General features: G+C 48.0%; 1 protein-coding gene across 3 annotated transcripts in view; it reads left to right on the forward strand.

Moving 5' to 3' along the window:
* CAPNS1 (calpain small subunit 1) overlaps positions 1-22,332 on the forward strand; it is a 61,020-nt gene that overhangs the window by 5,356 nt on the left and 33,332 nt on the right. The window contains exons 1-2 of one of the 3 annotated variants that reach the window (XM_063937977.1): positions 3,473-3,609; positions 13,890-14,003. In XM_063937977.1, the coding sequence (XP_063794047.1) occupies positions 13,903-14,003 (101 nt within the window). In that variant the 5' untranslated portion in view covers positions 3,473-3,609; positions 13,890-13,902. Of the gene's footprint in view, positions 1-3,472; positions 3,610-13,889; positions 14,004-22,332 lie in introns of those variants that run through there. The other 2 variants (XM_063937978.1, XM_063937979.1) reach the window with 2 other exon arrangements.

Here is a 22,332-nt window from a genome sequence, read left to right on the forward strand (position 1 = left end):
TTGTGTACCTTTATATCCCCCCTCTTAATCTGACAACACTTTGACCATGAACCGTACTCTACTGCAGAAAGGCAAATGTCCGAAGCATTATTTCGCTTATGGGTGGCTTTGCCTATACCTAGCACCTCTTCTGCGCTGTGGAGGAAAGCCTGGGTGAATTGTGCACTTTTGGGTTTTTACCAACTACATAATGCACACGGTGCTGTGTACGAATGTGGTAGACGTACATCACAGGACTCCATGATAGTCTCTGATGATAGCATGACGTAGAGAGGGCTGCCGTGGAGAAACTGCCACCATGTCAGCAGTTAATGCAGTTGCCATGGGGACCAGTGAGGAAGTGCTGAGGTAGGGCCTGGTCATGCTGCTCCATCTGCAGTGTAGGTCCCTGATCTGCTGCAGTGGGGATGAAGGAAGCTAGCAAATGTGCAGGGAAGCCCTACTAAAAGTTCAAAAGGGGCTTCATTGTGCCACCCCCAAAGCCGTCTTAGATAAGCACTGCTGGGGCCTCCATTGCAGATCACCTGAAATCTCCTCAAATATGGGACCCAGCAATGGAGTGTAATGCCCTTGGAGCGGCGCATCCTAAAAGCTTGTCCCACCACATGGCACACAGTTGAGGACCACATCTCATGGTTATATAGTGAGAAGAGATCATAACACGGTGTCCTTCTCAACCTCCTAAATTTAAAAAGACTAAATCGGGACAAGATAAAACCCTGCCTCTATCCAACCAACCACGTCTGATCGCCCAAGCATGTCCGCGTTCCAGCATTTCAGGATAGCAGGACAGTTCTGACAGGAATGCCCCTTCGATATGTTAGAATTGGTTCAGTCCACCAAATCATGACTGTTGGTAATTATGCTTGTATTGGGTCAAATTATAGGGAGCTGCCTGTGCTATGTTTGTCAGTGACACTAACCCAGGAGGATGAAACATTGGGCCAAAATTGTCGGCATGGCTTATCCAATACATGTGTGGTTTTAAACAATGAAATACAGTGTACATTGGAGAGCTTTCTGGTGATTAACATACAATAAAGAGAACATTCTACTGATTAACATACAATATAGAGAGCAGTTTGATGATTAACATACAATAATGATAGCATTATAGTGACCAACATACAATACAGAGAGCAACCAAGTAATCAGCATACAACAGAGAACATCCTAGTTCAGTGTCGGACTGGGGCAAAAAAGGGCCCACCGGGGGAATGCATTTTTAGGCGCCCATGTTTAGGGGTGTGGCGAAACTTCAGAGTCTTGCTAACCATTAAAGAGTGCATGGACTGCTAGTGCATGCATTATAATGTACCAGATTAATAACAGAAATGCACTGTAGAGAATGCACCATAGTCCTGTGCAATATAAGGTAATATATGTATTATCTATAATTCAAGTGCACAGTCCGGAACCTGATTCCCTAGAGGAGGTGGGGCTCCCAGGAAGTGGGGCCCATCGGTGGTTTCCCCTGTTCCCCTGTGGGCCAGTCCAACCCTGTCCTAGTTATCAGCATACAATACAGGCAGCAGACTCGTGAGAGCTGTACAATGAACCAGATGATATTCTGGAGATTAGTTACTATACCATGTAGACCAAAAACCTTTGGTGGCTATGCAATGTAGACCCTAAATCTGTGGTGGGCATACAATGCCCATCCTGAGTCTGTGGCACTGAGATCCCACTCACTGGTGAAGTGAAAGGAAACGTTATTCATCACTTTACTGTACTCTGATTGGTCAATAATATTTGCATTTGCTCTTTCTGGGAATCAAACCTACTGTAGGAGTCAGGACCATGAGCATGGCGCGTGGTACAACTCTAATTGGTCAGTAGCACCAGCAATTTATTAAAGTAGAATGTAAATGTAAAGCTGCTTTTGTTGTGCCGTTCTATACTTCCTTTATACTGCCTGCTAAAGTGATGGTGAGTGGAAAAAAAATCTGAGAAAAACCTATGCCCTTATTTATCAGTGATAAATTTCACTGTGATAAATTGCACCAGCCAATCAGCTCCTACCTGCCATGTTACAGACTGTTGCCCTTATTTATCAATGAGTGATAAATTTCACTGTGAGTGATAAATTGCACCAGCAAATCAGCTCCTAACTTCCATGTCACAGGCTGTGTTTGCAAAATGACAGTTAGGAGGTGATTGGCTGGTGCAATTTATCGCTCACAGTGAAACTTATTAGCGTGCCACGGCAGTTGCATGACATCACACGCAGCCACTGCAACCTATACATGGCGGGCCGGCGACTGTAGCGAAGTGCTCACATTTTAGCAGGAAGTACCCGGCATGCGGAGCGGACTTACCCTCTGCTGGGCGGCCCTCCGCATGCTAGTGGAAGGAGTTGTAGCTTTGCAATTTTTCGCAAAACTACAATTAGGCCCCAAGTTTGGTAACCTCTAATATTGGCCCTCATTCCGAGTCGTTCGCTCGGTATTTTTCATCGCATCGCAGTGAAATTCCGCTTAGTGCGCATGCGCAATATTCGCACTGCGACTGCGCCAAGTATCTTTGCTATGAAGAAAGTATTTTTACTCACGGCTTTTTCATCGCTCCGGCGATCGTAATGTGATTGACAGGAAATGGGTGTTACTGGGCGGAAACACGGCGTTTTATGGGCGTGTGGCTGAAAACGCTACCGTTTCCGGAAAAAACGCAGGAGTGGCCGGAGAAACGGGGGAGTGGTTGGGCGAACGCTGGGTGTGTTTGTGACGTCAAACCAGGAACGACAAGCACTGAACTGATCGCACAGGCAGAGTAAGTCTGGAGCTACTCTAAAACTGCTAAGTAGTTTGTGATCGCAATATTGCGAATACATCGGTCGCAATTTTAAGATGCTAAGATTCACTCCCAGTAGGCGGCGGCTTAGCGTGTGTAACTCTGCTAAATTCGCCTTGCGACCGATCAACTCGGAATGAGGGCCATTGTGCATTATCGCCCAGAGTAAAAGGGAGCCTGTGCTTAGGAAACCATGCACTGCTTATACACATAAGAGAGCTTGGTGTGTAAAGTTTGGTGAAGGTGGAGCTTCTACCAATAAATAATACTGGGACATTGCACTATCACACTGCACAGGAGAACATCATCAGCTGCAGCTGCAGCAGCAGCAAACAGTCACACCCAGGTCCTGTGGGTGTAGTCAGTACCCTGCCTGTGTACACTACTAAAGCATCCCTTCTACAGATACAGAAACTTTGCATCTTTGTGTCTGCAATGATGTAGCCATTTTGTTGAAGCCATTTGAATTAGCTCTACGGAACGCCAGTCTCCAGATGAAGAGGAATTGTAACTATACATCTGGAGACTGGTGTGGACGCGCTTCTGCCTCTAGTGGCACACTCAGAAACGCGCAAGATGACGCCTTGACTTATTGTGGGCGTGTTCATAAACTCTGAATATCCCGAGCAGCGTGACCATTGGTCAAGTAAATAAAACCAGGGCGTGTTCTGTACAGAGGAGGCGTGGTCTTTAGGGCGGGAGGGCGTGGTCACAGCTGACAGGTTCTTCCTTTGAGTCACTCCTCGCCCCGCAGCCGCCGCCCTTCCCGGAACTCAGGCAGAGAGAGGAAATTCCCGGAGCCCCGGACACAGCCATAGGGTGAGTGCAGCATCCATCTCTCTGCTCATGCGGGATTAAGGAAAAGTGGTGCCCAGTGTGTGTCTGCAGTGTTATATCTACTGGGGTGTGTGTCTGCAGTGTCCTATTATACTGGGGTGTGTGTCTGCAGTGTCCTATTATACTGGAGTGTGTGTGTGTGTCTGCAGTGCTATATCTACTGTGGTGTGTGTGTCTGCAATGTGATATCTACTGTGGTGTGTGTGTCTGCAATGTGATATCTACTGGGGTGTGTGTGTCTGCAGTGCCAGATCTACTGGGGTGTGTGTGTCTGCAGTGCCAGATCTACTGGGGTGTGTGTCTGCAGTGCCAGATCTACTGGGGTGTGTGTCTGCAGTGCCAGATCTACTGGGGTGTGTGTCTGCAGTGCCAGATCTACTGGGGTGTGTGTCTGCAGTGCCAGATCTACTGGGGTGTGTGTCTGCAGTGTCATATCCACCGGTGTGTATATGTGTACCCGCAGTACTATATCCTCCAGTGTGTGTGCCTGTTGTCTTATATCCACTGGTATGTGTTTCCTGCAGTGTTATATCCACCAGCGTGTGTGCCTCTTGTCTTATATCCACCGGTGTGTGCGTGGCTGGAGTGTCATATCCACCGTTTTGTGTGTGTGTGTGTGTGTGTGTGTGTGTGTGTGTGTGTGGATGCAGTGTCCTATCCACCAGTGTGTGTGTGTGTGTATGCAGTGTAATTTCCACGTGTGTGTGTGTGCCTGCGGTGTAATATCCACCGCTGTGTGTGTGGATGCAGTGTCGTATCCACCGCTGTGTGTGTGTGTGCCGGCGGATATGACGATGTGCACTAACCCCTGGCCGCCGGGTATCCGATGTGGAGGGTAACGTCCGCAAAAGCTGGCGTTACCCTATAGAAGCCTATGGGCTTCTCTCCAATTGGAACCCTCCCAGCCTGCCCCGCGGCTGCTGCGTCTCTGCCCATGCACAGATGGACTCCTCGGTCATAAACCCAGAAGTCCAGAGAAGGGAGAACATCACAAAGGACAGCTCTAATCGGAAGAGCTGTCCTTCTCTATACCAATCGCATATGTCGGTGCAATGTGTGGTTACCGCAACAGGTTGGTACGTCCCGCATTTGAAAAATGGCAGGAGCGGATTCATTTGTACTTTATCTCTCTCCAAGCTTTGCTAAATCTTCCATTCTTAGAGAATTAAGCAAAAGCAATCCTTGTGTATACCCGTGTGATAAGTCACGTCTATAATAGATAGGTATTCCCCTCCTGGTGGATGTTATCACGCATTGGACATTTATTTTTATATCCTGATGTCAGTCTGTGTGGTATATCACAGAATGAATGAGTGTTGCAGATGGGTGGACCGGTGAATTATACACACCGTAATGTGCCAGTGCTATTGGTTACAGGGCAGCTTCATAGCACCTGAACGTTATGGTAGGTACAAGTCAGTACTTGTGATGTTACAGTGCGTGTGGTCCGCTTCCCGCTACCCACCAACAAGTAGGCTTTTTGTTGGTCATTCTTGTCCAGAGGGATGGGCAACCTAGTTGGCTGATGACCCTCACCGGGACACGTGTACATCAAGTGGTCATTCCTTAAATTAGATAGTCAAATCCCATTGAAGTCCAGGTATATTAAATTACTGCGCATGGGCTGCATTCAGTTGGATGGTAGCATCGTTTTGTGTTCTTTATGTGGAAGCCAGTGCAGCATTATAACCCACACGGTGGTGCCTTTGAGAACGCCTTCCAGAAACGTACAGGTCTTTTTGATTTAAGCAAACTTGACTAAATGGGTGGAATTCAATTGTTTGAAAAGTCGGTTGGGTGTCTGTTCCCCCCCCCCCCCCCCTGTCTATTAGATAGGAAAAAACGACTTGCAACTGACTTTTCAAACAATTGAATACCCTCCTATAATTGAATAGATTTTTCAAGGCGAATGATTTCTCTCCCTCTGCACCAGATAATAAGGGACTTGGGCTCAGGGAATATTGGATAGCTCCCAGGATTGCATATGTTATGCCTGAGACTAGTCCTTATCAGTTTCCCATTGCACTCTGTGCTCCAAAACAACTTTTTTATTTCTCTGACGTCCTAAGTGGATGCTGGGGACTCCGTCAGGACCATGGGGATTAGCGGCTCCGCAGGAGACAGGGCACAAAAGTAAAAGCTTTAGGACTAGGTGGTGTGCACTGGCTCCTCCCCCTATGACCCTCCTCCAAGCCTCAGTTAGGTTTTTGTGCCCGGCCGAGAAGGGTGCAATCTAGGTAGCTCTCATGAGCTGCTTAGAATAAAAGTATAGACTTAGGTTTTTTTATTTTCAGTGAGTCCTGCTGGCAACAGGCTCACTGCATCGAGGGACTAAGGGGAGAAGAAGCGAACTCACCTGCGTGCAGAGTGGATTGGGCTTCTTGGCTACTGGACATTAGCTCCAGAGGGACGATCACAGGCCCAGCCATGGATGGGTCCCGGAGCCGCGCCGCCGGCCCCCTTACAGAGCCAGAAGAGTGAAGAGGTCCAGAAATCGGCGGCAGAAGGCATCTTGTCTTCAAGAAAGGTAGCGCACAGCACTGCAGCTGTGCGCCATTGCTCTCAGCACACTTCACACTCCGGTCACTGAGGGTGCAGGGCGCTGGGGGGGGGCGCCCTGAGACGCAATGAAAACACTATTTATGGTAAAAAATACATCACATATAGCTCCTGGGCTATATGGATGTATTTAACCCCTGCCATTTTACCTCATAAAAAGCGGGAGAAAGGCTCCGCCCCCTTCACGGCGGCCTATCTCCTCAGCACACAAGCGCCATTTTCCCTCACAGCTCCGCTGAAAGGACGTCTCCCTGACTCTCCCCTGCAGTCCTGCACTACAGAAACAGGGTAAAAAAGAGAGGGGGGGGGCACTAATTTGGCATATAAAAACATATATAGCAGCTATAAGGGAGAAACACTTATTTATAAGGTTGTCCCTATACATATATAGCGCTCTGGTGTGTGCTGGCAAACTCTCCCTCTGTCTCCCCAAAGGGCTAGTGGGGTCCTGTCCTCTATCAGAGCATTCCCTGTGTGTGTGCTGTGTGTCGGTACGCGTGTGTCGACATGTATGAGGAGGAAAATGGTGTGGAGGCGGAGCAATTGCCTGTATTAGTGATGTCACCCCCTAGGGAGTCGACACCTGACTGGATGGTCTTATTTAAGGAATTACGTGATAGTGTCAGCACTTTACAAAAAACTGTTGACGACATGAGACAGCCGGCAAGTCAGTTAGTGCCTGTCCAGGCGTCTCAAACACCGTCAGGGGCTCTAAAGCGCCCATTACCTCAGTCGGTCGACACAGACACAGACACGGACACTGACTCCAGTGTCGACGGTGAAGAAACAAACGTATTTTCCAGTAGGGCCACACGTTACATGATCACGGCAATGAAGGAGGCTTTGCATATTTCTGATACTACAAGTACCACAAAAAAGGGTATTATGTGGGGTGTGAAAAAAACTACCCGTAGTTTTTCCTGAATCAGAAGAATTAAATGAAGTGTGTGATGATGCGTGGGTCTCCCCCGATAAAAAAATTGCTGATATCTAAGAAATTATTGGCATTATACCCTTTCCCGCCAGAAGTTAGGGCGCGTTGGGAAACACCCCCTAGGGTGGATAAGGCACTCACACGCTTATCAAAACAAGTGGCGTTACCGTCTCCTGATACGGCCGCCCTCAAGGAGCCAGTTGATAGGAAGCTGGAAAATGTCCTAAAAAGTATATACACACATACTGGTGTTATACTGCGACCAGCGATTGCCTCAGCCTGGATGTGCAGCGCTGGGGTGGCGTGGTCGGAGTCCCTGACTGAAAATATTGATACCCTGGACAGGGACAGTATTTTATTGACTATAGAGCGTTTAAAAGATGCGTTTCTATATATGCGTGATGCACAGAGGGATATTTGCACCCTGGCATCAAGAGTAAGTGCGATGTCCATTTCTGCCAGAAGATGTTTATGGACACGACAGTGGTCAGGTGATGCGGATTCCAAACGGCATATGGAAGTATTGCCGTATAAAGGGGAGGAGTTATTTGGGGTCGGTCTTTCGGACCTGGTGGCCACGGCAACAGCTGGAAAATCCACCTTTTTACCCCAACTCGCCTCTCAGCAGAAAAAGACACCGTCTTTTCAGCCTCAGTCCTTTCGTCCCCATAAGGGCAAGCGGGCAAAAGGCCAGTCATATCTGCCCCGGGGTAGAGGAAAGGGAAAAAGACTGCAGCAGACAGCCTCTTCCCAGGAACAGAAGCCCTCCACCGCTTCTGCCAAGTCCTCAGCATGACGCTGGGGCCTTACAAGCGGACTCAGGTGCGGTGGGGGGTCGTCTCAAGAGTTTCAGCGCGCAGTGGGCTCACTCGCAAGTGGACCCCTGGATCCTACAGGTAGTATCCCAGGGGTACAGATTGGAATTCGAGACGTCTCCCCCTCGCAGGTTCCTGAAGTCTGCTTTACCAACGTCTCCCTCCGACAGGGAGGCAGTATTGGAAGCAATTCACAAGCTGTATTCCCAGCAGGTGATAATCAAAGTACCCCTCCTACAACAGGGAAAGGGGTATTATTCCACACTATTTGTGGTACCGAAGCCAGACGGCTCGGTGAGACCTATTCTAAATCTGAAATCTTTGAACACTTACATACAAAGGTTCAAATTCAAGATGGAGTCACTCAGAGCAGTGATAGCGAACCTGGAAGAAGGGGACTATATGGTGTCCCTGGACATCAAGGATGCTTACCTTCATGTCCCAATTTGCCCTTCTCACCAAGGGTACCTCAGGTTCGTAGTACAGAACGGTCATTATCAGTTTCAGACGCTGCCGTTTGGATTGTCCAAGGCACCCCGGGTCTTTACCAAGGTAATGGCCGAAATGATGATTCTTCTTCGAAGAAAAGGCGTCTTAATTATCCCTTACTTGGACGATCTCCTGATAAGGGCAAAGTCCAGGGAACAGTTGGAGGTCGGAGTAGCACTATCTCGGGTACTGCTACAACAGCACGGGTGGATTCTAAATATTCCAAAATCGCAGCTGATCCCGACGACACGTCTGCTGTTCCTAGGGATGATTCTGGACACAGTCCAGAAAAAGGTGTTTCTCCCGGAGGAGAAAGCCACGGAGTTATCCGAGCTAGTCAGGAACCTCCTAAAACCAGGAAAAGTGTCAGTGCATCATTGCACAAGGGTCCTGGGAAAAATGGTGGCTTCTTACGAAGCGATTCCATTCGGCAGATTTCACGCAAGAACTTTTCAGTGGGATCTGCTGGACAAATGGTCCGGATCGCATCTTCAGATGCATCAGTGGATAACCCTGTCTCCGAGGACAAGGGTGTCTCTTCTGTGGTGGCTGCAGAGTGCTCATCTACTAGAGGGCCGCAGATTCGGCATTCAGGATTGGATCCTGGTGACCACAGATGCCATCCTGAGAGGCTGGGGAGCAGTCACACAGGGAAGAAATTTCCAGGGAACGTGGTCAAGTCTAGAAACTTCTCTCCACATAAATATACTGGAGCTAAGGGCAATTTACAATGCTCTATGCCTAGCAAGACCTCTGCTTCAAGGTCAGCCGGTGCTGATCCAGTCGGACAACATCACGGCAGTCGCCCACGTAAGCAGACAGGGCGGCACAAGAAGCAGGAGGGCAATGGTAGAAGCTGCAAGGATTCTTTGCTGGGCGGAAAATCATGTGATAGCACTGTCAGCAGTGTTCATTCCGGGAGTGGACAACTGGGAAGCAGACTTCCTCAGCAGGCACGACCTCCACCCGGGAGAGTGGGGACTTCACACGGAAGTCTTCCACATGATTGTGAACCGTTGGGAAAAACCAAAGGTGGACATGATGGCGTCCCGCCTCAACAAAAAACAGGTATTGCGCCAGGTCAAGGGACCCTCAGGCAATAGCTGTGGACGCTCTGGTAACACCGTGGGTGTACCAGTCAGTGTATGTGTTCCCTCCTCTTCCTCTCATACCCAAGGTACTGAGAATTATAAGACGGAGAGGAGTAAGAACTATACTCGTGGCTCCGGATTGGCCAAGGAGGACTTGGTACCCGGAACTTCAAGAGATGCTCACAGAGGACCCATGGCCTCTGCCATTAGGAAGGGACTTGCTTCAGCAAGGACCCTGTCTGTTCCAAGACTTACCGCGGCTGCGTTTGACGGCATGGCGGTTGAACGCCGGATCCTAAGGGAAAAAGGCATTCCGGAAGAGGTCATACCTACCCTGGTCAAAGCCAGGAAGGAGGTGACCGCACAACATTATCACCGCATTTGGCGAAAATATGTTGCGTGGTGTGAGGCCAGGAAGGCCCCCACGGAGGAATTTCAACTCGGTCGATTCCTGCATTTCCTGCAAACAGGAGTGTCTATGGGCCTCAAATTGGGGTCCATTAAGGTTCAAATTTCGGCCCTGTCGATTTTCTTCCAGAAAGAATTGGCTTCAGTTCCTGAAGTCCAGACATTTGTCAAGGGAGTACTGCATATACAGCCCCCTTTTGTGCCTCCAGTGGCACCGTGGGATCTCAACTTAGTTCTGGGATTCCTCAAATCACATTGGTTTGAACCGCTCAAATCTGTGGATTTGAAATATCTCACATGGAAAGTGACCATGCTGTTGGCCCTGGCCTCGGCCAGGCGAGTGTCAGAATTGGCGGCTTTGTCTCACAAAAGCCCATATCTGATTTTCCATTCGGACAGGGCAGAACTGCGGACTCGTCCCCAGTTTCTCCCTAAGGTGGTGTCAGCGTTTCACCTGAACCAACCTATTGTGGTGCCTGCGGCTACTAGGGACTTGGAGGACTCCAAGTTGCTAGACGTTGTCAGGGCCCTGAAAATATATATTTCCAGGACGGCTGGAGTCAGGAAAACTGACTCGCTGTTTATCCTGTATGCACCCAACAAGCTGGGTGCTCCTGCTTCTAAGCAGACGATTGCTCGTTGGATTTGTAGTACAATTCAGCTTGCACATTCTGTGGCAGGCCTGCCACAGCCAAAATCTGTAAATGCCCATTCCACAAGGAAGGTGGGCTCATCTTGGGCGGCTGCCCGAGGGGTCTCGGCTTTACAACTTTGCCGAGCTGCTACTTGGTCAGGGGCAAACACGTTTGCTAAATTCTACAAATTTGATACCCTGGCTGAGGAGGACCTGGAGTTCTCTCATTCGGTGCTGCAGAGTCATCCGCACTCTCCCGCTCGTTTGGGAGCTTTGGTATAATCCCCATGGTCCTGACGGAGTCCCCAGCATCCACTTAGGACGTCAGAGAAAATAAGAATTTACTTACCGATAATTCTATTTCTCGTAGTCCGTAGTGGATGCTGGGCGCCCATCCCAAGTGCGGATTGTCTGCAATACTTGTACATAGTTATTGTTACAAAAATCGGGTTATTATTGTTGTGAGCCATCTTTTCAGAGGCTCCTCTGTTATCATGCTGTTAACTGGGTTCAGATCACAAGTTGTACAGTGTGATTGGTGTGGCTGGTATGAGTCTTACCCGGGATTCAAAATCCTTCCTTATTGTGTACGCTCGTCCGGGCACAGTATCCTAACTGAGGCTTGGAGGAGGGTCATAGGGGGAGGAGCCAGTGCACACCACCTAGTCCTAAAGCTTTTACTTTTGTGCCCTGTCTCCTGCGGAGCCGCTAATCCCCATGGTCCTGACGGAGTCCCCAGCATCCACTACGGACTACGAGAAATAGAATTATCGGTAAGTAAATTCTTATTTTTTTTGCAAAAAGACCTCTTTGAGGGGTAAATGTATGAAGCAGTGATAAGAGTGAAGAAGTTGCCCATGGCAACCAATTGGCACATTGAAGTAACATTTATAATTTGCGTTCTATAAAATTAATACAGAGCAGCTGATTGGTTGCCACTGGCTCACTTCTCCGCTCTTATCACTGCTTCATACTTTTACCCCAGGGCCGGATTAAGCCTTGGGGGTGCCCGGGGCACTTAAGACAAAGGGGCCCCGGTGGAAGGTGGGGGAGTCTATTATAGATTGGGCATATCCCCCTACATGACCTATTCCAGGAGGGACAAAATGCTCTCTACCTGGACTTCCTTCTTAATATATGATTGGTGTCACCTGTGTTGAACTATTTAATAGATGAAGGTGTTTCACAGGTGATTGCAATCATAACTTAAGATAGCATGTTATCCCTCCAGGACTGGGTCATGTTAGGCTGTGTGGATTGTGTATATTACATTTAATCCAAAGGGGTATATTAGATTGTAAAGTTTTCTTGTAGTGGAACAAATACAACTTAAACAACCTTATCTATGATTTATCTTGTCACATTCAAGAATAGCAGCAGCCTCTGTACTACTTACACACTGGGACAGGACTCAGGAGGACTCTGCATGTGTGTCTCTCTCTAGACCCTCATTAGATAACAGGTTACATAGGACCCAGGCAGGGAGGAGAAGATGGGAACCTTGTGTCACTTACAGCTCTCTCCACCTTCCTATCTCTCCTCTGGTCGGAAAGCTCAATCGGTAGCCCATAAAACCTTATACTAGGTCTGCAATGGATACTGTCCTGCTAGTATTCTGGCTGTCTGGTTCTGCTACGGCGTGAGAGGGAAAGCTAGCGATGTCGGTGTGCTCTGGTTGGGGGGCCCTCTAACAAGGGTTCTGGGGCTTTGCGCGCCCAGGGCGGCAATGGGGGCGTGGCTTTGTACAGGGGGCGTGGTCATTTACGCCCCCCTGTACAGACTACTGTAGCGCTCTGAAATGTGCCCCCCCGCTGCCAGCTGTGAACCCCTACGTGGAGAGGTCCTTTAATGTGCGGTGCGCGATGACGTCATCGCGCACCGCACAGTAAAGGACCTCTCCACGAAGGGAAACTCTAGTTTCCCTTCACAGCGGCAGCGGGGGGCACAGCAGCAGCGGATCTTGACAGGGGCCACTTCAAAATGTTGCTATGGGGCCCACAAAGTTCTGGCTACGCCCCTGGTCGAGTTCTACACTCAGTAGAGATACACACTTCCCTCTATCCTGGGTATGGGCCGGTTGCTTAAGGGCCCTTTCTGTGACGTCTACGTGTCATCTGTCTCTCTGCAGATGTGGACTGACCAGTTCCTCTATACATTGCGGTGTGTGTGTTATTTTCCCTCTGGGAGGAAAAGGCAGGGGGGTTTCTGTCTCTTAGCAGGGTGTGGTCCTACGTCTGCATTCCTCACTATCTATCTAGCAGAGCTACTGTCTCTATACTGCACATGTATTCTACATAGTAGACCTGTATTCTTAGCCTGACTGCATGGGGATCCATTCCTTGCAGCCTGGTAATATATCAGAGTGTGATCAATAACTGTCCCAGAGCAGCTTCTAGTGCTGCATGTTATCCCTCTGCTCTCCGGTTATTCAGAATTCATCAGTCTGTCATTCATGTGCGCCCTCTGACCCCAGCCTATTACTCATGGAACTGGTTCCTCCAGCAACAGATTTGCCTATGCTATCAAATACTGAGGTGGGTGGGGCAGGCAAGAACAACTGTGCCCCGTCAATGCAAAGTTTATCTGCATCAGTTGTCTTGCATCAAGAGAGCTGCAGCAGGTCAGGTGGCGTTTGTTTGAGAAACTCCTAAAGGCCAGTACTCACCGGGAGATCAGGGGAGAGATGTGTGCTGAGCGTGCGGAAGGGCGGGAGGGGGGTGCTCGGCGCTCATTTCACCCAGCGGGTGAAATGAGCGACCTGCTAGATTGAGCCTGCAGGCCAATCTAGCAGGGGGGTACACACGGAGAGATCTAGTCCGATTGCTTAGATTATCGCTCCGTGAGTACCCCCGTTAAGAGTTTCCTTTGTATGCTTTGTTACTATATGATGGTCTCTTACGCTAGGGGTAGGCAACTTGTTCCCACTCCAGCTGCTGTGGAACTACAAATCCCAACATTCTCTAACGCATATTTGCTGGTAGGGCATGCAAATGCTATGGCAAGGCAGCTGGGGGTAGCCTACCCCATCTGGCGCTAGTGCGTTTCCCATCCTTCCTCCGTGCTGTGAGCTTGCAGCGTGCATCCGTTCTCTGCTAGGTTTGTTGCAGAATCAATGATTAGTGGGGTACAGGCGGATCCTTGTGCACGGTTTGCACGCTGGCAGAGGGCTAATGGTAGCCTGAATTCTGCACTTCGGACACAAGGCTGCGCCCATGTTTATGTGATAGAAAAAAGTTGATTAAGACAAATAAAATAAACTTGGAGTGATTAGAAGTTGGGGAAGATGTACTGTACCTGCTCTGCGGTGTGCTGACTATTTTCTCCATTTCCAGGTAGATCGCAGTCATGTTCCTAATAAACCAATTCGGAGGTGGAGGTGGCAGAGGTATTGGTGGGTTTGGCGGCGGTGCTGGAGGAATGTTTGGAGGAATTATGAACGCTCTCAGGTAAGCATATACACATTTTAACATTTATTTGTCACCTGCTTCATTGTGACAAATCCTCGGTTTCAGACCTGATAGGGCACAAATAGTAGAATATACATGATCCAGGAGACTGACCGTCTTAGATCACATCTGATTGGGATACATAAGATTCCGGTTGTGTTGGATGGTGAGTGCAGGCGGATGGAGGATGCATTGGATGTGTATGTGGTCATCGGCCCATGGCGTTAATGATGCCTTTTTAGGCCTGACCATTTCAAACCTTAGGACTCCACGCTATCTATTCTCCCTCCAGGGGGGTCGTGGACCCCCAAGAGGGAGAAAAGGTGTCGGTATGCCGTGTGTCGGGATTCTGGCGTTGGTATACTGTGCGCCGGGATCCCAACAGCCGGCAAACTGAAGACCACCCGTTCCAGGCAGCCTCATTGTCATCTGTGTTAGGTTTAGGTTGCGGGGGAGGGTTAGAGTTAGTCTGCGGGGAGGGCGGGTTAGGTTTAGACACCCATGGGGAGGGTTAAGCTTAGGCTGTGGGGGAGGGAGGGTTAGGTTTAGGCACCAATGGGGAAGGATAGGCTGTGTGTGTTGGTGCTTAGGTTGCAGTAAAGGAGGGTTGTGGGGGGAGGGTTAGCATACTTACCCAACCCGGCGTATTCTAACCATCGGGTTGCAGCGGTTGGAATTTTGACCGTCTGCTTCCCGACCGCTGGCATTTCCGCCCCAACCCGTAGCGGCGTAAGTGCATTACAGAATGGTAGACCATAGCAGATAGGAAGCACTGTTCTATTGCAAGTAATCTTCTGTGAACAAGGCTAAACTGATGTAGGGGTCATTTAAGTAGATTTTCTTTGATGGTTATGGTATAACTGGCAATGGAGACAAAATCCACATTTGATAAGAGGATTATCTCGCACACGTTCTCATTATCTAATCTACATGCCTACTGTATTTTATATCACTTTACCCAAATGTAATAATGTTTGTATATTACATGACGGCTGAGCGGACTCGGGGGGAGATATGTCAAACCTCGGAGAGAGATAAAGTAGCAGCCAATCAGCTCCTGATTGCCATGTTTCAGGCTGCGCTTGGAAAATGACAGCTGAAAGATGGTTCTCTCTCTCTCTCTCTCTCTCTCTCTCTCTCTCTCTCTCTCTCTCTCTCTCTCTCTCTCTCTCTCTCTCTCTCTCTCTCTCAAACGCTTTTGGGTACACTTGGAATGTACGTTTGTTCTTGGTGTAACGAACGTTGTTAAATGAATGAGAAAATTGGACTGGTTTTTGGGATGGCCTGTAACCTAGGCCAGCCAATCAGACACCTGACCAGCAAAAGCTGATCTATTTCTGCTATTGGCCTATGCTATTACGTGAGCACAGAGATAATCGCCATAAGCAACAAGTGACCGTCACTCAGGATAATAGCATATTGCTGTATATAGAATTAAGTTAATTTCTCTTACGTCCTAGAGGATGCTGGGGACTCCGTAAGGACCATAGTGTATAGACGGGTTTCGCAGGAGACATGGGCACTCTAAATACTTTAGAATGGGTGTGCACTGACTCTTCCCTCTATACCCCTCCTCCAGACCTCAGTTAGTTCCTGTGCCCAGTGGAGACTGGATGCACTACAGAGGAGCTCTCCTGAGTTTCTCTGAAAAAGACTTTTGTTAGGTTTTTTATTTTCAGGGAGCACTGCTGGCAACAGGCTACCTGCTTCGAGGGACTGAGGGGAGAGAAGCAGACCTACTTAAATGATAGGCTCTGCTTCTTAGGCTTCTGGACACCATTAGCTCCAGAGGGTCGGAACGCAGGTCTCATCCTCGCCGTTCGTCCCGGAGCTGCGCCGCCGTCCTCCTCATAGAGCCGGAAGATAGAAGCTGGGTGAGTATGAGAAGAAAAGAAGACTTCAAAGGCGGCAGAAGACTTCAGATCTTCACTGAGGTAACGCGCAGCTGTAACGCTGCGCGCCATTGCTCCCACACAAACACACACAGCGGGCACTGTAAGTGTGCAGGGCCCTGGGCAGCAATAAAAACCTCTGGGGACACTGGCATAAAGAATAGATACAGCGGAGACAGTATATTAATAAACCCCCGCCAGTATAAATAATTTGAGCGGGACCGAAGCCCGCCGGTGAGGGGGTGGGGCTTGGTCCTCCAGCACTAACCAGCGCCATTTTCTCCACAGCACACTGCAGAGAAGCTGGCTCCCCGGACTCTCCCCTGCTGAACACTGTTACAGAGGGCAAAAAAGAGAGGGGGGGGGACATTTTATTGGCGCAGTGAGTGTATTTATAGATATAAAGCGCTGAATACTAACTGGGATTTTATTCCAGTGTCCAGTGGCGCTGGCTGTGTGCTGGCATACTCTCTCTCTGTCTCTCCAAAGGGCCTTATTGGGGGATCTGTCTCCATATAGATATATCCCTGAGTGTGTGGGGGTGTCGGTACGTGTGTGTCGGCATGTCTGAAGCGGAAGGCTCATCTAAGGAGGAGGTGGAGCAGATAATTGTGGTGTCTCCGTCGGCAATGCCGACACCTGATTGGTTGGATATGTGGAATGTTTTAAATGCAAATGTGGCTTTATTCCATAAGAGATTGGACAAAGCAGAGTCCAGGGATAAAACAGGGAGTCAATCAATGGCTTTGACTGTGTCACAGGGCCCTTCAGGGTCTCAAAAACGTTCCCTGTCTCAAGTAGCAGACACTGATACCGACACGGATTCTGACTCAAGTGTCGACTACGATGATGCGAGGTTACACCCAAGGGTGGCCAAAAGTATTCATTATATGATTTATTGCAATAAAAGATGTTTTGCATATCACAGATGACCCCTCTGTCCCTGACACGAGGGTATGCATGTTTAAGGAAAAGAAACCTGAGGTAACCTTTCCCCCATCTCATGAACTTAACGAGTTATTTGAAAAAGCTTGGGAAACTCCAGACAAAAAGCTGCAGATTCCCAAGAGGATTCTTATGGCGTATCCTTTCCCTGCACAGGACAGGGTACGGTGGGAATCCTCGCCCAGGGTGGACAAGGCTTTAACGCGCTTGTCCAAGAAGGTGGCGCTACCGTCTCCTGACACGGCAGCCCTCAAGGATCCTGCTGATCGCAGACCGGAAACTACCTTAAAATCTATTTATACACATACGGGTGCTTTGCTCAGACCGGCAATAACATCGGCTTGGGTTTGTAGCGCGGTATCAGCTTGGACAGATACCTTGTCTGCTGACATTGATACCCTAGATAGGGATACCATTTTATTGACCTTAGGTCACATTAAAGACGCAGTCTTATATATGAGAGACGCTCAGAGAGATGTTGGGCTTCTAGGTTCGAGAGCCAACACCATGGCGATTTCTGCTAGGTGAGCTCTGTGGACCCGCCAATGGACGGGTGATGCCGACTCAAAGAGGCATATGGAAATTTTGCCTTACAAGGGTGAGGTTTTATTTGGGGAAGGTATCGCGGACCTGGTTTCCACAGCTACCGCGGATAAATCTACTTTTTTGCCTTATGTTCCCCCACAGCAAAAGAAAACCCCACAGTATCAGATGAAGTCCTTTCGGTCGCGTAAGTCCAGAAGAGGTCGGGGCTCTTCCTTCCTCGCCAGAGGTAAAGGTAGAGTGAAAAGAATGCCTGCTACGGCTAGTTCCCAGGATCAGAAGTCCTCCCCGGTTTCTACTAAATCCACCGCATGACGCTGGGGCTCCACATGACGCTGGGGGCACGTCTTTGACTCTTCAGCCACGTCTGGGTTCAGTCGGACGTGGATCCTTGGGCGATGGAAATTGTATCCCAAGGCTACAAGCTGGAATTCGAAGACGCGCTTCCTTGACGATTTTTCAAATCGGCTTTACCAGCTTCTCCCCCAGAGAGGGAGATAGTTTTAGCTGCAATTCAAAAGCTGTGTCAACAGCAAGTGATTATCAAGGTTCCCCTAATACAACAGGGTAGAGGGTACTATTCAACCCTATTTGTGGTCCCGAAACAGGATGGCTCGGTCAGACCCATTCTAAATTTAAAATCCCTAAACCTGTACTTGAAAAAGTTCAAGATGGAATCGCTCAGGGCAGTTATCTCCAGCCTGGAAGGGGGGGATTTTATGGTGTCACTAGACATAAAGGATGCATACCTTCATGTCCTCATATATCCTCCTCATCAGGCATACCTGAGATTCGGTCTACTGGACTGTCATTACCAGTTTCAGATGTTGCCGTTTGGGCTTTCCACGGCCCCGAGGATTTTCACCAAGGTAATGGCGGAAATGATGGTGCTCCTGCGCAGGCAAGGTATTACAATTATCCCGTACTTTGGACGATCTCCTGATAAAAGCGAGATCAAAGGAACAGTTGCAGAAAAGCGTGTCACTCTCCCTGAGAGTGCTGCAGCAGCATAAAAAAACACTCTTAGTGCAGCGCCTAACGATAGTATAGATAAAATAATAAACTGCTGAGACACTGCGCTTGCCTTGACCACTATGTGAAGAATGGAGAGAGTAGACTGAAACAACAAGAGAGGCTGCGCTGTGTCAGTAGTTAAGTACAAAAAGAGCAAACGTGTACTATAAAGGTATTAAATTTATTAAAAATGACATGTAGTTAATAAAACAAACTTAAAATAAAAGCACACCTGTATCTGTCTCAAAGGTATATGGAGTAGTGATAACTGGTATATGGTATATGGCAATAAAGGTCCAATATAAAGTTCAGAAAAAAGAAACTCAATGCGGTGCAGTCCCAGAGAAATGGTTACCTCGTATATGTCACCCGGCAGATGGTGATGTGTGTGTATAGTACCTCTCCGATTGGGCTGGTATAAATTTCGGCCGAGCGTCCCCGGCCAAAACAATCCTGCTTTGCCCAAATTGTTGCACAGCGGAGGGACGATATCTAGTAGACAGCCTGTCAGTAGTCACTCGTCGCGGTGAGGAGATGGTATAAGCTTGCGGCTGGATGGAAGCAAAGTCCGGTAATGCTCACCAGTTGCAGTGGTGAGATGGACGACAGCCTGTACGGTGACGAGCCGGTAATAGGCTGAAATTGGAAACCAAGGAGGGTTTGCACGGCAGTGTAACACCTTGGACCAGGTGTGCTAGTTTGGAGGCGGAGTCCTGACGCGTTTCGTCACGATCACGTGACTTTTTCAAAGGTATGATCCTGCCTCCACATTTACCAGTATTTAAAGCCTGAGCTACTGATGACATGCAGATGTCAGTGATTAACAATTAAGGCAACTGCCCTATGAAACACATTACATACACGTTCGCTCTCAAAATAACACAGTTTAAAAAACACATTGTTATAGAAAACAATCGAAGCATATGGCAGAATTGACCCGTGAACAGAAACAATATAAATCCACAGATTAAACCTCTGCATAGGGATTGCAATGTTGTGCAGAAGGTTTTCTAATGGACAATTACTACAATGAGAAGCAGGAGCTAATTAGCCGTCACCTGTGATGACATTTAAACATAGTTTACTTATTTGATGTTGACAATCTACTATAGTTCTGAGCAGAGGACATATATTATCTAATAGAATAGGATAGAATAAAATAAAGCAGACGATGAAACATAGTTTCAAAAATAATAATAATAAATCAAGAGTAAAAATAAATAAAATAAAAAATAAAGAATAAATGAATAAATGATTAAACTGTATCTATCTGACCATCATGGATTCGAACTGGGGTCTGTGGAGGGATGCTATTCAGTGATCTAACTCAGTGTGCCACTGGCCCTGCTGTGTGTGGAAGAGATTCAGACCTGTATTTGTAAGCTGACAGACACTCGGAAGTACATGTAGAACTTGATATTTAATATTATCTCCATAGCTAAAATAAAATAAATATAGGAAAAAAGAAGAAAGAGAGACACAAAAAGTGGTCAAAGTAAAACAAACGTCAGGATGAAGGTCATGAGTAACCTATATTCTTGTTAGCTCATAACGTCATGAGTCCTTATGTCGCTCGTGTATAAACGTGAGGAATAAAATAAATTTATTCTCTATTGACTGCGCACTGGTGACTGCCATGAGTTCGTATCCCACGTCCAACTGAGGCACCAAATAGTGTCTCAACCCGACGTGCCACTGACCTCACTACAACACACCATAGCTGCAAGAAGACTATTCATTATGGGTAATCTTAAAATTTCACAAAAAAACTTAGAGAAAATATCAAAATATAGTACCCATCTATGACCTTCATTAATAGAGATTGTGTAAAGGGTTTAAAGCAGAAAGAAACTGGGTACCCGAAACATCTATAGCATGATTTTTTTGATTAATAAATATTGACTTTTCTCATCCTAGGTCGAATTCAATGCATTCATTAAGGCCCTCCGGCATTAGGGTCCTCAACTTGTGGATCCAGTAGTTCTCCCTCAGGCATAACTTTCTATATCTATCTCCTTCGCGTGCTGTCGGTGGTATTGTCTCAATACCAATTAATTTTATATCTTCTGGATTTTTTTGGTGTTTGTCTGAAAAATGTCTAGAGACGCTATGGAACACAAAACCTTTTTGAATATTGCGTCTGTGTTCAAGAAACCTAGTTCTTAATTTTCGTGTCGTCCTACCCACATAGATAAGACCACAATTGCAGCTCAATAGATATATCACAAAAGAACTGTTACAATTGATATGTGAGCGGATCTCTACCTTAAGGGAGTTAGGAGTATTGAAAACTTTAACATTGTTTAAAATATATGAGCTGCAGCAGCATGGCTGGATTCTAAATCTACCAAAGTCACAGTTGGTTCCAACGACTCGGCTATCTTACTTAGGAATGATTCTGGACACAGAACAAAAGAGGGGTTTTCTCCCGATGGAAAAAGCCCAGGAACTCCAGAACATGGTCAGAGACCTGTTAAAACCGAAAAGAGTGTCAGTCCATCAATGCACTCGAGTACTGGGGAAAATGGTGGCGACCTACGAGGCCATCCCCTTCGGCAGGTTTCATGCGAGGACTTTTCAGTGGGACCTTCTGGACAAGTGGTCCGGGTCCCATCTTCAAATTCATCAGAAAATAAGCCTGTCCCCCAGGGCCAGGTGGTCTCTCCTGTGGTGGCTGCAGAGTGCTCACCTTCTAGAGGGTCGCAGGTTCGGCATTCAAGACTGGGTTCTGGTGACCACGGACGCGAGCCTCCGAGGATGGGGAGCAGTCACACAAGGAAAGAATTTTCAAGGACTATGGTCAAGCCAGGAGGCTTGTCTTCACATCAACATACTGGAATTAAGGGCCATGTACAACGGCCTACGACAAGCGGAGAATCTTCTTCGCGACCTACCGGTTCTGATTCAATCCGACAACGCCACAGCTGTGGCTCATGTAAACCGCCAAGGCGGGACAAAGAGCAGAGTGGCAATGGCGGAAGCCACCAGGATTCTACGCTGGGCGGAAAATCACGTAAGCGCTCTGTCAGCAGTATTCATTCCGGGAGTGGACAACTGGGAAGCAGACTTCCTCAGCAGACACTATCTTCATCCAGGAGAGTGGGGACTTCATCAAGAAGTTTCTGCAGAGATAACAAGTCTTTGGGGACTTCCTCAAATAGACATGATGGCGTCACGCCTCAACAAGAAGCTTCGGAGGTATTGTGCCAGGTCAAGGGACCCTCAGGCAGTGGCGGTGGACGCCCTGGTGACACCGTGGGTGTTTCAGTTGGTCTATGTGTTCCCTCCTCTTCCTCTCATCTCAAAAATATTGAGAATCATAAGACGAAAAAGAGTGCAGACAATACTCATTGTTCCAGATTGGCCTCGAAGGGCCTGGTATTCGGATCTTCAGGAGAAGCTCACAGAAGATCCATGGCCTCTTCCTCTCAGGGAGGACCTGTTGCAGCAGGGGCCCTGCGTGTTCCAAGACTTACCGCGGTTACGTTTGACGGCATGGCGGTTGAACACCTAATCCTAGCTGGGAAAGGTATTCCGGAGGAGGTCATCCCTACTCTGATAAAGGCTAGGAAGGAGGTGACGGCGAAACATTATCACCGTATCTGGAGAAAGTATGTGTCTTGGTGTGAAGCCAAGAATGCTCCTACGGAAGATTTCCACCTGGGCCGTTTTCTCCACTTTCTACAGACAGGAGTGGATATGGACCTGAAGTTAGGGCCGAAATCTGTACCTTAATGGAGCCTATCTATATTCTTTCAGAAGGAATTGGCTTCTCTCCCAGAAGTCCAGACTTTTGTACAGGGAGTGCTACACATCCAGCCTCCTTTTGTGCCCCCAGTGGCACCATGGGACCTTAACGTGGTGTTACAGTTCCTAAAATCTCACTGGTTTGAGCCTCTTCAAACAGTTGAATTAAAATTTCTCACTTGGAAAGT

The sequence above is a fragment of the Pseudophryne corroboree genome, chromosome 8 (assembly GCF_028390025.1).
Source record: "Pseudophryne corroboree isolate aPseCor3 chromosome 8, aPseCor3.hap2, whole genome shotgun sequence".
NCBI classification, from domain to species: Eukaryota; Metazoa; Chordata; class Amphibia; order Anura; family Myobatrachidae; genus Pseudophryne; species Pseudophryne corroboree.